Below are 16,851 nucleotides of genomic sequence, written 5' to 3' on the forward strand. Positions count from 1 at the left end.
TTAAATTTCCCAAACACACTCTACAAAATAAGTAGTGGAAACATTTAGTGAAATAAAAACGTTAATCTCTTGATTTGAAACCACAAAGTCAAAAGTGTCATACTTTGTTTTGAGATTATAAAATAAAAGTTACACTGCCATTCAAAAATGTAATGATTTTCTTATGCTTATTAAGGCTGCATTTATTTGAACAAAAAATTCAGGAAAAAAAAAACATAAATATTATTGCAATTTATAATACTCGTTCTCTATTTTAATATACTTTAAAATATAATTTATTTCTGTGATGCAAAGCTGAATTTTCTTCAGTCATTATTACTCGTGTCCTCAGAAATCATTCTAATATCCTGATTTATTATCAAGGTTGGAAACAGTTGTGCTGTTTAATCTTATTTGGGAACCTGTGAAACCTAAAAATAATTTATTTTGGAACCTACAAAGAACAGCGTTTATTCAAAATAGAACTCTTTTCGAACAATATGTGACCATGGACCACAAAACCAGCCATAAGGGTCAATTTTTTTAAATTTGAGATTTATACGTTATCTAAATCTGGTTTGTTAGGATAGGACAATATTTGGCCAAGATACAACTGGGGGTGCAAAAAAATCAAAATATTGAGAAAATTGCCTTTAAAGTTGTCCAAATGAAGTTTTTAGCAATGCATATTACTAATCAAAAATTCAGTTTTGATATATTTACGGTGGGAAACTTACAAAATATCTTCATGGAGCACGATAGTTACTTAATATCCTAATGGTTTTGGCATCATTTTGACCACATGTTTTGTTGGCTATTTCTACAAGTATACCCATTATGACTGGTTTTGTGGTCCATGGTCACATATATGCTGCCGTTCAATAGTTTGGGGTCAGTCTTTTTTTTTTTTTTAAATAAATAAATACTTTTATTCAGCAGGGAAGTATTAAATGGATAAAAAGTGGTCAAAGTAAAGACTTTTATTTAAAAAAAAAAAGATTTTTATTATAAATAAATACTATACTTTTTAACTTTTTATTCATTAAAGAATTAAAAAAAAAAAACATATCACAGCACAACTGTTACCAACATTGATAATGAATCAGCATATTAGAATGATTTCTGAAGGATCATCATGTGACATTGAAGACTGGAGTGATAATGACGGAAATACAGCTTTGCAACACGAAATAAATATTTTAAAGTATATTAAAATAAATTGTAGTAACATTTAAATTGTAAAAATATTTCACAATATTATTTTTTTCTGTGTTTTTGATCAAATGAATGCAGCCTTGGTGAGCGTAAGAGATTTCTTAAAAAAAAAAAAAAAAAAAAAATCTTATTGATCCCAAACTTTTGAACAGCAGTATACCTGTTTTTTTTGTGTGTGTTCTCGTGGAAGAGCCATGTATCTTGTTAAACAGTTTTTGATTGGTGTGAATGACGCTGTTGTACGTTTGTTTAACTTCAGAAGAATTTTTTTAGAACGCTAATATATTTACGCAGGAGTAAATCGTCTCAAGAAAACCGCGGGTCAAAATAGATCGACTGAGGGGAAATATATGTACGATATATGTTAGAGCAATACTGCCATCCAGTGGATAAAAGTATTATTTTGGGCAAAAGAAACAAGAACATGAATGCACGTAAGAAACAATAATACGGTCCACAGCATTTTATTTTCAAAGTCTTCACACGATTTTGAAACAATGCATCAAGCAAAACAATTCATTAATCAGTCTAAAACCACCAAATTCTGTTAAAGAATTAATACACAAACATCACACCAAAATCATTACATAATTTCCTCCTATTCTCAAACACTGAATATACCTATTCTCAAAGCATAAAATATGTAAAAATAAACACAACTGAAAAAATGTTCACAAGAAAGCTCATATAAGGACTTAAACTGATAAATAATTGCACAAAATAGTAACCATTTCTAATCATTACCACCACATAGGTAGAGCAGGGCCTTCTGGTAGTCTCCGTCAGTGTCTTCCTAAAAATAGGGGCAAAAAACAATGCTAAGATTTATTACCAGTGTGTACTGGTATTCACAAGTATAGTAATACTAGTAAACTTTGACCTTTTTTTGGTACCCATGAGGAAACAAGCTTATAAATCATATAGAGTGAAGTGTTTTAAAAATCTAAAAGTTTTCTTTGAGGGGTAGGTTTATATGTAGGTTTAGGGTAGGGCAATAGAAAATACAGTCTGTATACCTAAGGAATATCCCCATAATGGTTGTTTGTTTGAATAACTTGCCTGTATGGTGCTGTAGAGTGACTCTCCATACTTCTTCTTGTACATGGCTCTGACGTCCAGCATATCCCGTTCACTCCTGGACACCATGATCCTTATGAGAGTCTCATCATCAGTGCCGGCACGCTGTAAATCAAACAAACCAATAATGTGTGAAATCAGTCATTATCATTCAGACCAGCACATTCATTTAATAAACAGGCCATGAGTTGTTTTTATTTTTCCACTTGAAGTGTCAGCATTTAATAATCCAAAATGAGCAGCAAATGATCCAATTCATGATTGTCAAAGGGGGGAAAAAACAGATGAGTCTCATGGAAATAAACTTTCATACCCGCATAGAGTCTCGAACGGATTCAGCAAAATAAGCAGGCACACTTTTTGCACATTTAACTAAAGGGGAGAGAGAAAGAAAAATCAGTTTTTAATTTCAGTTAAAGGGACAGTGGCATTATTTACTCACCCTCATGTTGATCTTAAAGGAAAAGTTTTTCCAGAGCAAGAATGAACAGATAATTTACTCACTCTCTTGTCATCCAAGATGTTCATGTCTTTCTTTCTTCAGTCGAAATTATGTTTTTTGAAGAAAACATTTCAGGATTTCTCTTCATAAAGTGGACTTCTCTGGTGCCCCTGAGTTTGAACTTCCAATATGCAGTTTAAATGCAGCTTCAAATGGCTCTAAATGATCCCAGCCAAGAAAGAAGAGTCTTATCTAGCGGAACCATCAGTTATTTTCTACAAAAACTGACAATTTATATACTTTTTATTAACTTCAAATGCTCGTCTTGTCTAGCTCTGTGTGTAATTTGCGTATTTCGGTTCATGATAGTTATGTCAAAAAACTCCCATCTGATTTTCTCCTCCAACTTAAAAATTGTCCGATATCGCTGCAGAAGTACCGACCCGGTGTTTACAAAGTGAATGTGCAGAGAAAATTAAACACCGTTTTTTCACCCAGTTTTTCGACATACCCTAACTGTCATGAACCAGAATACACAGAGTACAGGCAGAGCTAGACAAGACGAGCATTTGAGGTTAAAAAGTATATAAATTGTATTTTTTTAGAAAATAACCGATCATTTTGCTAGATAAGATCCTTTTTCCTTGGCTGGGATCGTTTAGAGCCCTTTCAAACTGCATTTAAACAGCCTTTTGGAAGTTCAAACTCACAGGCACCATAGAAGTCCTCTATATGGAGAGAAATCCTGAAATGTTTTGCTCAAAAAACATAATTTCTTTACAACTGAAGAAAGAAAGACATGAACATCTTGCATGACAAGGGGGTGAGTAAATTATCTGTAAATTTTTGTTCTGGAAGTGAACTTCTCCTTTAAACTGCATGCTGATATTAAAGGTATGCAGTTCATCATACTGTACAACATCAACAGTAACCATAATAAGAGATCATAAAATCACTTTTATGTAAGGAACAAATAAAAATTCAGGTTGTTTTTCACAGGTTATCTTCAAACGCAATATTGTTAGTAAAAAAAGAGACAAATTTTAGTCCCATTCCTCACAAAAAATGGCTTCTTTTTTGGAGTGTTTTGGTTTTTTGCCCCTTTTTTTGGACCATGGTTGTTGAAAATTGAACTGATCTTAAATTGAAAATTCTCAAAAATTTCTTCCACAAAAAAATAACAGCAATTAAAAGGTTAGTTTAACCAAAACTGAAAATTCTGTCATTAATTACTCCCCCTCATGTCGTTCCAAACCTGTAAGACCTTCATTCATCTTCGAAACACAATTGAAGATATTTTTGATGAAATCTGAGAGCTTTCTGACCCAAAGACAGCAAAGCAATTGAGATGTTCAAGGCCGAAAAGGTAGTAAGGACATTGTTAAAATAGTCCATGTGACATCAGTGGTTCAAACGAAGCTATAACAATACTTTTGCGTGCAAAGGAAACTAAAATAACGACTTTATTCAGCAATTTCTCCTCTTCCGTTTCAGTCTTCGGCAAGAGTAACATGACGTATGCGTTTGATGCTGCTGACCCAGGAGCCGTCGTTCTGACGTAGTTCATCGTCTGTATATTCTGGTTTTAAATAAGTAAGGCTGGGGGGAAAAAAAATGCAAGTCATCCTCTCTGTCCAAATCTTCAGAGTTTCCCTGCTGTCTATGGAGGGTCAGAAAGCTCTCAAATTTCATCAAAAATATCTTAATTTGTGTTCTGAAGATGAACAAAAGTCTTACAGGGTTGGAACAACAATACGGTGAGTATTTAAAGACAGAATTTTAATTTTTGGGTGAACTTTTAAGTTTCATCATAGAGTGATGATTTAGTTTGTCCAAATAGAAAGTTAACTTGTACGTTTGGCCAGACAACAGGGATTACGTACCCACAGCCACCAGCAGTGCTTCCAGGTTCCCAGTGCACTCCTCTTTTATGCTCTCTTCAATGTCACAGCCAGCAATCTTTTTGTAGGCATCAAACACTGAAACAGGGACACCGAAGCCATTAGGATGGCCCTTCAAGGCAGTTCTGAACACATCAAAAGGCTTTGAACCCACAAACGCGCACCTTTTCTCAGGTGTTCCGCGCTCCTCTTGCCGAGTATGTTGATGAACTTGTCCTCATCCGTGCCGAATTTCTCCTCTCCGGCAGCATACAGCTCCTGAAACACGATCGATGAACAAACACTTCTAAGGTTCGCAACTTAAACCTGAGGATCCAGTTACGTCTTTTCCATGTTTACATCAACATACATACAAAACTCTAATAATTAATCAAATAGATTTGGGTACAATTTATAACAATGGATTTAAAACCCTTACAATTTAAGTTGTGAAACACAAAAGAAGATGTCCAAGCATCTGTGTTGGGTATAATAAAAGTGGATGGGGATTTACACTGCAAAGCTCCTGGAAAGAAAAGAAAGTGCCATAAAAGCTCAAACTAATAAGTGATTTATACTGAATTAATGAGCGTTCTATTGATGCATGGTTTGTTAGGATAGAACAATATTTAGCTGGGATACAACAATTTGAAAATCTGGAATCTGAATTCTCTAAATATTGAGAAAATCGCCTTTAAAGTTGTCTAAATTAAGTTTTTAGCAATGCATATTACTAATCAAAAATTACGTTTTCAGATATTTATGGTAGGAAATTTACAAAGTATCTTCATGGAACATGATCTTTACCTAATATCCTAATGATTTTTGGCATAAAAGAAAAATTGATCATTTTGACCCGTACAATATGTGACCCTGGACCACAAAACCTGTCTTAAGTCGCTGGGGTATATTTGTAGCAATAGCCAAAAATACATTGTATGGGTCAAAATTAATGATTTTTCTTTTATGCCAAAAATCATTAGGAAATTAAGTAAAGATCATGTTCCATGAAGATTTTTTGTAAAATTCCTACTATAAATATATCAAAATGTAATTATTGCATTGTTAAGAACTTAATTTGGAGAACTTTAAAGGTGATTTTCTCAGTATTTTGCTTTTTTGCACCCTCAGATTCCAGATATTCAAATAGATGTATCTCGGCCAAATATTGTCCTATCCTAACAAACCATATATCAATAGAAAGCTTATTTATTGAGTTTTTGTATCGATGTATACATCTCAGTTTTGTAAAATGTAACCTTCTGACTGGTTTTGTGGTCCAGGGTCACATTTATTGTTTCAGAAAACTGAATCAGTCATAGACTACTTTTATGCTGCTTTTTGTCTTTTTTTGGAGCTTCAAAGTATAACTCACCATCCACTTTGCATGGAAAAAAAATGCTTTGATATTCTGCCTAACATCTCATTTTGGAATTTTACAGGAAAAAGGAAAATATTGCAAGGCTGAAACAATATGGAAGTAAGTAAATTACAACTTACTTATAAACGTTAATGTTTTAACTGCTCATAGATATTTTTCTTTGCTCAACAGAATAAAGGAAAGTCATACAATTTTGGAATGATATACAATGAATTGATGATTTTAGGAGGGAATATGTCTCTTTAAGAAATTCACAATACTTAATCAGGGTGTTTAATCACTCATGACTATGAGCTTTACCTTTGCATCTTTCTCCACTCTGCTCTCATCCACTCCCTCCTCTCTGTTTCCCTAAGTATAGCAACAGAAACATAACCAAGGTCAGAGGACGTCTCAGAAACATCAGCCCTCCACCAGTACCGCATATGCTGAGACGGGGCATGGAATTTTCCCTAACCTGGTAAACTCCAATATTGAATTACCCACACTTTACCCCTGAGAACCATTTAATCTTCTCAACAACATCAACTCAAGTGCTGTTTTAATTACTTAAGGATGACTTCACTGGTGCTCATGTTATCATTCTAAGAGGAAGCTGCTCTGTTTCATCTCTGTATACGTGTTTTAGTGTCCTCTCCCATCTCTGGCCCTGTTCAACACTATGACTGAAATGGTATATCACAGTACGAGTAATTTTATATATTGGTAATTTAGTAATGATATACCTTTCAAAAAAAACATTCAAAAGTTTGGGATCAGTAAGACTTGTATGTTTTAAGAAGAAAAATCTGTAACACTTTACAATAAGGTGTCATTTGTTAACATTAGTTAATGTATTAACTAACATGGAAAAACAATGAACAATACATTTAATACACTATGTATTCATCTTTGTTAATGTTAGTTAATATACATACAGTTGTTCATTGTTTTCTTCATGTTAGTTCACAGTGCATAATGCATTAGTAAATGCTACAATTTAAGATTAATAAATGCTGTAGAAGTATTGTTCATTCTTAGTTCATGTTAACTAATGTAGATAATGAACCTTATTGTAAAGTGTTACCGAAAAAAACTTTAATATGGCTAAATGTTATTACAACAAAAAATAATGGTTTCTATTTTAATATATTTTAAAGTATAATTTATTCCTGTGTTGCAAAGCTGAATTTTCATCAGCCATTACTTTGGCAACTGCCAAATATTTTGCAAGCTGTGATACTTTTTTCAGGATTCATTGATGAATAAAACATTAAAAGAACAGCATTTACTCAAAATATAAATCTTTTATAACTCTGCGGTCACTTTTTATCAATTTAACACATCCTTGCTGAATAAAAGTATTATTTTCTTTCAAAGAAAATAAAGAATAAAAATTTATCGAACCCACTTTTTAACCGTAGTGTATATTGTTAAAAAAAGATTTCTATTTTAAATAAATGCTGTTCTTTTTAACTTTTTATTCATCAAAGAATCTTGAAAAAAGTATTATAGTCGGCGCCGATAGCCTTGTGGGCAGCGCGTCGACATATAGCGCCGTTGTGCTCCGGGCGTCCCGTGTTCGGATCCCGGCTCAAGGACCTTTCCCGATCCCGCCCCCTATCTCTCTCCCACTACGTCTCCTGTCAATTCTGATCTGTCCTATCATAATAAAGGCAAAAACTCCAAAAATTAATCTTAAAAAAAAAAGTATTATAGGTTCCAAAACAAAATATTAAGCAGCGCAACTGTTTTCAACATTGATAATAAATCAATCAATAAATAAATTTAATGTATATTAAAATAGAAAACTGTTATTTTGCATCATAATAGTATTTCACATGCCTCACAAATGTACATTTTTGATAATCCAGTGAATTAAATATTTTAAAAATTAAAAATACTAAATACTTTAACTTTTGTGACCTCATTCGATTACTTTCTTTACTTATTTTAAATGTATTGGGCAAAATCAAGATGATTATTATTAACAAATTTTACTTTTTAATATACTGTATTATAACTATTCTATACTTTATTTGACCTTTTACTCTCTCTCTCTATAAATAATATTGGTTTTCTAATTATACATTTCTTTTGGCTCTTCTTTATTTTTGATTTACTTTTAAACACCTTTTTTTTACCTGTGCAAGGATCACCAGCAACTTCTGATAATGTCCTGACGTATCACCCATGATGTCTTTTTCCAGCTTGCTTCCATATTCTAGGTCAAGACACATGAGACGGGATCTAATGACAGTTTACACTTATCTTGACAATTGCTGCTTATTGATCCCAGTGGAGTAGTTTAATTGGAAGGGATCAGTTGTAACAGTGATGCCTTGTAGAGACGTGTGCTCCATTTGGCCTGTTTGTTTGCAATACAGACAGCAAGGCATCTTTGAAGAACCCAAGTTTTACAAAAAAAAAGACCCTAAGCAATTGAAATGAATTTTCTGGAGTGTCCAAAGTAAATATACTGTAAATGGACACAATCATGCATCAACCTTAAAATAGTGGGGCCTTACGATGAATGTTACCTTTCTTATAAGCCTTGTTGATATCTTTGATCTCATCACATGTCCTGGATGCTAGGATCTCAACTAAAACTTCATCCTCTGTACCCACTCCCTGTGAGAAATTCAAAAATGAAAAGATAAACAATCTGAGATCTGGAAAAGCATTTTCATAACAATGTTTTTTATTATGTATTTGAATTATATCCCATAGACAGTGGAAATCTTTGACGTTACCTTGATGGCCTTATGGAGTTCATGTGCATCATATAATATGGTTGGATACATGAGGGCCACAATAAGATCCTCTAACTTCCCTCCCAGCTCTGACCGTAATTCTTTCACAAGATCCTGTCAAAAGGGACAAAATAAGAGAATGAGAGAAAGAACATGAGCCAAGAAACAGAAGAAAATATATTGCCCATTAAACTGGAGATGTGAAACTCATTAGCATTTTAACACTGTTCATGACGGCACTGAATTATATCAACATCAATAAGAGGATGGCTGCAAAACAAGTCCAAAATAAATAATCTTGATGTACTGCTATTGATGCACAGCAGTAAGTAATTGAATGGAACAACAATCTTGTTTGAATACCCTTTGTCTTCATTTTGAACAGCTTCAGAAGATGTACTTACAGTGAAAAGACATTTTTACTTAATTTAGATTCAACAAACTGATTATTCCTGGTTTGACACTAGATAATAATGTAATTTGCTCACCTTGCCAAAAGCCTTTTTATAGGCTGCTTTTATTTCCTGTCTCTGCGCATTACTGCGAGCTGCCAGTAACATGAGGACGGCATCCTCATCAGTGCCTGAAAATAAAGCATCCACATGAGCTTATACAAGAGGACCAAAATAACAGCAATTACCAGTTATCACTGCATAATAGTTACCACTATGTTCTGGCTAATTATGAATAATTAAGAAAGTCCCTGACCATTCAAAACTATCTAGATCTTACCAAAAAGAGGTGGACTCTTAATGTCTAATTTGTAACCCTCAAACTCAAAACCAGTCATAAGTTGCATGGGTATATTTATAGCAGTAGCCAACAGTACATTGTATGGGTCAAAATTATAGATTTTTCTTTGATGCCAATCTTAGGATATCAAGTAAAGATCATGTTCCATGAAAATATTTTGTAAATTTCCTACCGTAACTATATTTAAAGTTAATTTTTGATTAGTAATATGCATTGCTAAGACCTTCATTTGGACAACTTTAAAGGCGATTTTGTCAACTTTTCGAACCCACAGATGTTAAATTTTCAATTAGATTTGGTCCTATCCTAACAAACCGTACATGAATGGAAAGCTTATTTATTATTAAATCTCAATTTAAAAATTGACCCTTATGACTGGTTTTGTGGTCCAGGGTCACATTTGTTAAACTTACCAATTCCTTTCATGGCCTTGCGCAAAACTTCTGCATCATGCTTTGCATTGAAGTTCACAAAGGGTTTTACACTTCCTCGGGTTGCCTGCAGAAAATACAGAACTGAAATAAATCTATTGCAAATAAATAATCATATAATATAATGTAAAGTAGATTGATGTGTGGTTCTATTCTAGACTGCACAGTCTCAGGTTAACTACAGATATCCTTTGAAGATTCACCAATATCAACAACGTGAACAAAATGATTTGCAGCCCTTACTTGTTGTCAGATATGTTGTCACATCAAAAAAAGACAGTAACTTTTAGTAACACTTTCCAATAAGGTGTCATTTGTTAACATTAGTTTGTGTATTGACTACAATGAACAATACATTTATTCATTTTTGTTAATGTTAGTTAATAAATAGTCATTCATTGTTTGTTCATGTTATTGCAATAACTAATTGTCACCTTAGAATTATAAGGTTCTATCTGACATTTTTGTCGAAATTGAGTTATTCACATATTATGATTCTTTGACAATTTATTTACATTATTTTATGTTTCTTTTGTAAGCTGTGTACATTTTGGGCCTTTTTTTTTTAGAAAACAAAAATGTGACCACAAAACCAGTCTTAAGTCGCTGGGGTATATTTGTAGCAATAGCCAAAAATATATGGTATGGGTCAAAATTATTGATTTTTCTTTTATGCCAAAAATCATTAGGAAATTAAGTAAAGATCATGTTCCATGAAGATTTTTTTGTAAAATTCCTACTATAAATATATCAAAATGTAATTTTTAAGTAGTAAAATGCATTGTTAAGAACTTAATTTGGAGAACTTTAAAGGTGATTTTCCAAGTATTCTGATTTTTTTGCACCCTCAGATTCCAGATTTTCAAATAGATGTATCTCGGCCAAATATTGTCCTATCCTAACAAATCATATATCAATAGGAAGCTTATTTATTGAGCTTTCATATGATGTATACATCTCAGTTTTGTAAAATTTAACCTTATGACTGGTTTTGTGGTCCAGGGTCACAAATGGTTCTATCTACAGACATCTATGGAAAACTTTGAACCTCAATATCCTGAAAGTGCTCAGAATGCAGATAGAACCTTATAATTCTAAGGTGACGTAATGTTAACAAACACAACTTGTGATTTTAATAAGTGAGTTTAATAAATGCTGTAGAAGTATTGTTCATTCTTGGTTAATGTTAACTAATGCAGTTAACTAAGGTTAACTAGTGAACTATATTGTAAAGTGTTACCCAACTTTGTAACCCAAGTTTGCAGGGTAAAATATTTTTGGATATTGAACCAAAAGCAGAAAACCAGGTTTTGGTATTTGCAGACTAAATAAGAAATGTCAAACAAAAATAATTAACATATATAATCATTCAAGGAACTATAAAACATAAAGACATGTGGAGCTGGTGATTTCTAAATGGATTAACCAGCGCAGGTGTTTGAGAATATGAGAAACATCAACCTCTTTTATTAAATCTCATGCAAGCAATGCCTCATGTCTTTCATCGTTATCATGTGAAAACATTCAATATATATTTAGCAGACAGTTATGAACCAATAATAATGGAAACTGTTTCCAGATGACCTTTCAAAGGCTGGAAGCAACCATTTCCACAATTCTTGTTTACATTGCGATTGTATCTTTCTGGTAACGTTTTAAAACCTCTGTAAACACTATATACACACAGCGTATCTGTAATCCATACATAGCTGATTAAAGATAGACTAAGATTGCGGCTCAGGTTATAGATAGTGCTGCGGTGAAGGATGAGATACAGTATAGGGTTTGGGTTTAGGGTTCAAGTTCAGGTTGAAAGTTAAAGATCAGTTAACCCCCGAGACCTAATACCAAAAACAGTAGCTTTAATCTTTCCTTGCTCTTATGCTTTCTATAATAAAGTGCTACGGCAACACACAAAGGGATTGTTTTAGAATCATGTCACCATGTAAAACGGCCCGTGTTGTACCATTAAACTTTTAAGAAACAACACACGATATGCCAGCCCAAGCATGGCTAATCCTTGCAGATGCACTACAGTATAGGTGTCTGCTTGGTTCTGGCAGGTGTGGGATGATAAAGCTAGTGACCTATTTGGTGGGTTTTTCTCAGTCTGATCAGATACAGGTCTCACCTGCTGTAATCTAATCATCCATCACCTCAACCTCTGAGACAACAGTCACCATGCCAACACAGATCTGATAGCTTAACCCTTAAATCCTTATTCAGGGAAATTAATGTAGCCTACATGCAAAAACTCTCACTATTTGTTTATTTATTTAAACCCTGCTGAAAAAAACAGTATATGCTGGTTAGGTATGTTTTGGTGCTGGGATGCAGGTTTTAGCTGGTTTATGCTGGTCCTTTGCTGGTTTATGCTGGTCTTTGACCAGCAACATGACCAGCATAAACCAGCAAGGGACCAGCATAAACCAGCATCGCAGCACCAAAACATACCTAACTAGCATATGTTGTTTTTTTCAGCAGGGTACTTGTATTTGTATAGTTATAGTTAAAACACTACAAATATAATCTTATAAACTTAGAGTTAAGCCAGCAAAACATAAGACACAAGACAAATTCCCAAATTAACCTAATAAAACTCATCATAAATTAAAACGCTAATACTGATACAAATGCAAAATGATACAAATGCAGCTCAACTCTTACCATTTTTTACAGGTACAGGCAGCACTATGTAAGGTTCTGAATAAAAATAGAAAGTACAAAAAGTTATCATTATCAGACAAATTAAACAAAGATTAAAACTCATTGAAACGTTGTGATGTTTGTTTGCAGGTCCTAGAATTGACAATTCAGTACATAAATAATTCCTGTCATTTACTCATTTAAACTACGCTGTTACAATACGTTATCTATTCGGGACAGCAAACATACCTACCTGTTGATGTATTCAGTCACCTGTGTGCGCGAGGTTAGACTTCTGTCGTTTGTCAACAGTCCGCGAAGTTGTTGTAGCTGGATGTAAGACACGCCCTCAAAACCAGCTGTCAATCATATTGACTGACCGGGAGAACAGAGTAAGACGATAGTTGTCATTAGCTGTACGCTTTATATTCAGTGTCCGTGTCTATGTGAATTTATACAGCTCATCGTTTAGTAGACAAAAGGATTGAAATTATTATTATTCATAAACAGACTAGTAATAGAAATGACCAGGAGAGTCGTAGATAGGTTTGAAACTCTTTTACAACAAAACTCCAAACGGCCACAAGTGGCCAGTATAGGGACACATTTGGGGGCTTTTTGTCCTCGCTTTTTAAAAACTAAAACATATGGGCCATTCAAAATAAAAAGTCAGATTTGAAAACATATTGAAACAAATGTGTTTTTCAACAAATTATGTAGCCTACTCCAAGGTAGGCCTATACCTTTCTATTTATTGATTTATTATAATTTATTTTTGACAAAACATCCCATGTTTCAGTCATGACTGCACATTTAAAAAAATACTAATTTGCATATTAACTGTTTTAAAATTTGAAGATTTTCCCTTTTGTCACTACCAAAAAAATGATGACATGTTTCGGTCATGACTTTTACAGTAGTGACAATTTTAGATACTTTTGGGCCCAGCTCAAAGATAAGGGTTAGCTAGCACAGTTATGAACAATTGTACACATATAAAAACTTTTATGGGATAACGTCCAAATAAACAATGATGTCACTATTGAAACATCAAATGTTTTGGTAGTGACTGTTTCAGTATTGACAATTTTAGATGCTTTTGAACCTAGCTCAAAGATGCTAATCAGCACATGGTTAGCTAGCACAGTTCTGAACAATTGTACACACACAAAAACTAAATTAGCCTTTATGTAATAACACCCAAAAAACTGCTTAATTGAAGGTAAAAAAGTGTTTGTAATGACTTCACTTTTTTACACAATCAAAAAGATATGTTTAGAAACAACAATGGAATAAAATGCAAAAATTATTTCAATATCATTTCATACGTTGAAATTTAGGGGTTAGGGTTGACAGCCACCTCCCAATTGAAAGTATTGAATAAATTATGATTATATATGCTTACTGATATTTAAAATATTATTTTGGGTTTCAATAGATAATAAAAGGTTCTAAGATTTTAATTCTTTAATGTTTTTTAATGTGTTTTTGGTTGTGGGACAGCAGATTCTATAGAATGGTCCATATACTTTTAAAATACAGTTTTTATTCTCCAAATATTGAATTTCAACAGTAAGTCTTTGTTCCACTGAACAAAAATGAAATAAAATGACTCCATTGTCTTATTATTATTATTAAAATAGTTATGTAATAAAGTAGTACAACATTATGTAATAATATAAATATTATTTTTAGCTTTTTGCATATTTTAACAAAATTATAGTATAGTTTGATGACGTTTAGAAGAAGTTCAGATGATGTTTGCTCAGCTTTAAACTTAATCAATAGTTTGAATATTATTCATTATGGAAGCATCAGACTGTGACAGAAGTAATAACCAGAACACGGAGAAGCTCTCTCCGAATACTGATTGATAGGCAATATAGTAGACATACTGCTTGGGCCTTCCTTGAAGAATTATGTTTTTGTCAGTGCCTTTTAATGATATGCTGATTTCATTTATATGATATAAACCCCATTTCAACACTGCAAAATAAACCTTATTTTTCAGTTTTGAGGTGATGTGTAAATAAAACAAGCTCATTGCTTGCCAGGCAAGAGAGAGCAAAGAATATTAAGATTAATACATTATTAATCAATTGTTAATGCGTGGCTCAAGTACACTTAAGTTTACTAACACCAAATGTAAGTATCCCTCAAATAGAAGACCCTGCTGTTTGTTTGGCTAAATTGCTCAAGTACGCAGTGTGGTGTGAATTTAATTTACTCGCTCGCCTCATAAACGCACACCCTGTGAATGGTTCAATAAAAGCAACAGAGTTGACTTCATTGGGATTCATGGATGAAGATGTTTTACTAAAGCCTGCTGATTGATATAATGCTGATTGAACCATGCACGCACACATATATTCAAATGCATGTTTAGACACACTTCTTAATAAATGGATCTTTTTTCCATTAGTGTTTTATGATTTTCATTTTGTTTTTACCTTTATGTAACCCTTAACATTTTTATGTCTCCATTATTCGTTTTAGATTTATTTATCTTTCTTCACTTCAGAGTGGGAAAGAAAGAACAATATACTGAAAGAAATGCAAGAACACTGGGAAACAAGATATAAAAAGACACACTGCAGTGTTATCAGCGTATTTTACAACACAAACATGTTTGAACATTTAGCAGTATTGAGTGTGACAGGTCTCCATTGTTAGTTAGCAATTCCAGAAGGAATTCAGGGTTGCATTATGGAAAATCGTTTGTCATTTGAGACATTTTCTCTATATGCAACATAATTGATTCCACTCTTTTATTCATAAATAACCCTCTTCATGCCTAGAACAAACAGTAGAAAAAATCTATTCTTGCCCTGAAACTAGTTAGTAGAGATATTGACTGACTTTTTAATTAATCTTTTATAAAACGTGTGTGTGAGTAATTGTGTGTGAGTAGTGAATAGTATTGGCTTTCTACAAACTAATATAAACTGAATTAATGCTATTAAACCTGTGTCTAGTAAATAAATTAACTTTTACGTATCTATTTTTACAAAGAACTGATGTCAGAATAAGCTTTTTATCAGCATTTTAAAGCATCTGCCATGCTATAGATGAATAAATAGTCATTAAATACATCTCACGTTTCCATTGCAAAGCATAACAAGTCCTCAATATAGTTTTTCATTCTTTTATCCGTCGCAGCCACAGTATTTGCTGTCAATCTTTCATTGTCCAGCAGTTTTATCAGAGCTCTATGCAGATCCTCCAAAGTCTTTTTTTCCATCGTTATCCATTATGTTTCTCTCTCAGAACACACGATGTCTGCAGGAACCCAGATGTGGCCGAAGGGTGCTTTTGCCTACAGAGTTCCTGAGCTGCTTCAGCAGCATCCACAGAAGAAGTCCCATCAAAACCAGCAATACTGTGAAGAGCCCCACATACACACTTAAGTTCCAGCCCCATCCCGCTCTAAGAGGCAAGGAGGTTGACGCCACCAGGAACCTCCTTGGGGAGGGCATCAGTTGCAATAAAATTGCATAAAACTAATGCAGCTGTTTAGGGAATCCTCAGATTAAGCAGTTCATAGTTCACTTGTAAGCTTTATCCAAGGAAGGTGATTTTAATGTCCTCTGTCATCAAATCTTTATAATCCAAAAGGAAGCATGCTGTGTCTCTTTGGTCTTGTGAAAAAAATGAGAATGATGCTTGAAGTCCTCGCCGCAGCTGCGCCCCTCCTACTGTTGTTGAGTCACATCCACACCCCTTCATTCACTCCTGTGTGTGTGTGTGTGTGTGTGAGAGAGAGAGAGAGAGAGAGAGAGAGAGAGAGTGAGCAAAATGTCCCCACAAAATAAAACCTAAAATGGCCATTAAACGTGCTTAATAATAATGAAGTTGAATGAAATTCCATGTGTATATGTTTGATAAAGCATTAACAAAAGATCAATACGATTTTTTTTAAAGCAGCCTAAACAGTTAGGTTGGTCTCTTTGTGAGTTTTCAATGGGTTTTGGACACTTTCAGCCGACCACCAACCCAGCTTGACCAGCTATTTGAATTATTTAATAATATTTACAGTTATTTCATTGTTTAAATCATTAGGGCACCAGGACAAATAGAAGTAAATGTGACCCTGGACCAAAAAACTGTTATAAGTAGCACGATTATATTTGTAGCAATATCCAAAAATACATTGTATGGGTCAAAATGATCGTTTTTTTTTTTGACAAAATTTATAAGTATATAAAGTAAAGATCATGTTCCATGAAGACATTTTGTAAATGTCCTACCGTAAATATATCAAAACTTAATTTCTGATTAGTAATATGCATTTCTAAGAACTTCATTTGGACAACAT

At 33.4% G+C, this 16,851-nt stretch overlaps 1 protein-coding gene across 1 annotated transcript; it reads right to left on the reverse strand.

The window, feature by feature from the left end:
• Positions 1–1,927: 1,927 nt before the first annotated feature.
• Positions 1,928–12,073, reverse strand: anxa5a (annexin A5a). Its single transcript, XM_073820214.1, has 12 exons — positions 12,047–12,073; positions 9,873–9,957; positions 9,195–9,289; positions 8,707–8,820; positions 8,494–8,584; positions 8,098–8,177; positions 6,275–6,325; positions 4,779–4,872; positions 4,597–4,692; positions 2,585–2,643; positions 2,254–2,376; positions 1,928–1,987 (listed from the first exon to the last, which is right to left on the reverse strand). Exons 1-12 carry the CDS (start codon positions 12,071–12,073, stop codon positions 1,928–1,930), a joined length of 975 nt encoding a protein of 324 aa, XP_073676315.1.
• Between the last annotated feature and the right edge of the window lie 4,778 nt (positions 12,074–16,851).

The sequence above is a fragment of the Garra rufa genome, chromosome 16 (assembly GCF_049309525.1).
Source record: "Garra rufa chromosome 16, GarRuf1.0, whole genome shotgun sequence".
NCBI lineage: Eukaryota > Metazoa > Chordata > Actinopteri > Cypriniformes > Cyprinidae > Garra > Garra rufa.

Bases quoted from the DNA above. Each gene is read 5' to 3' on its own strand.
- anxa5a (XM_073820214.1), bottom strand. From the start codon at position 12,073: ATGGTGACTGTTGTCTCAGAGGTTGAG. The intron at 9,958-12,046 runs GTGATGGATGAT...TATTTTCTGCAG, and splicing joins CTGTTGTCTCAGAGGTTGAG to GCAACCCGAGGAAGTGTAAA. The intron at 4,873-6,274 runs GTAAAGCTCATA...ATCGTGTTTCAG, and splicing joins GAGTGGAGAAAGATGCAAAG to GAGCTGTATGCTGCCGGAGA.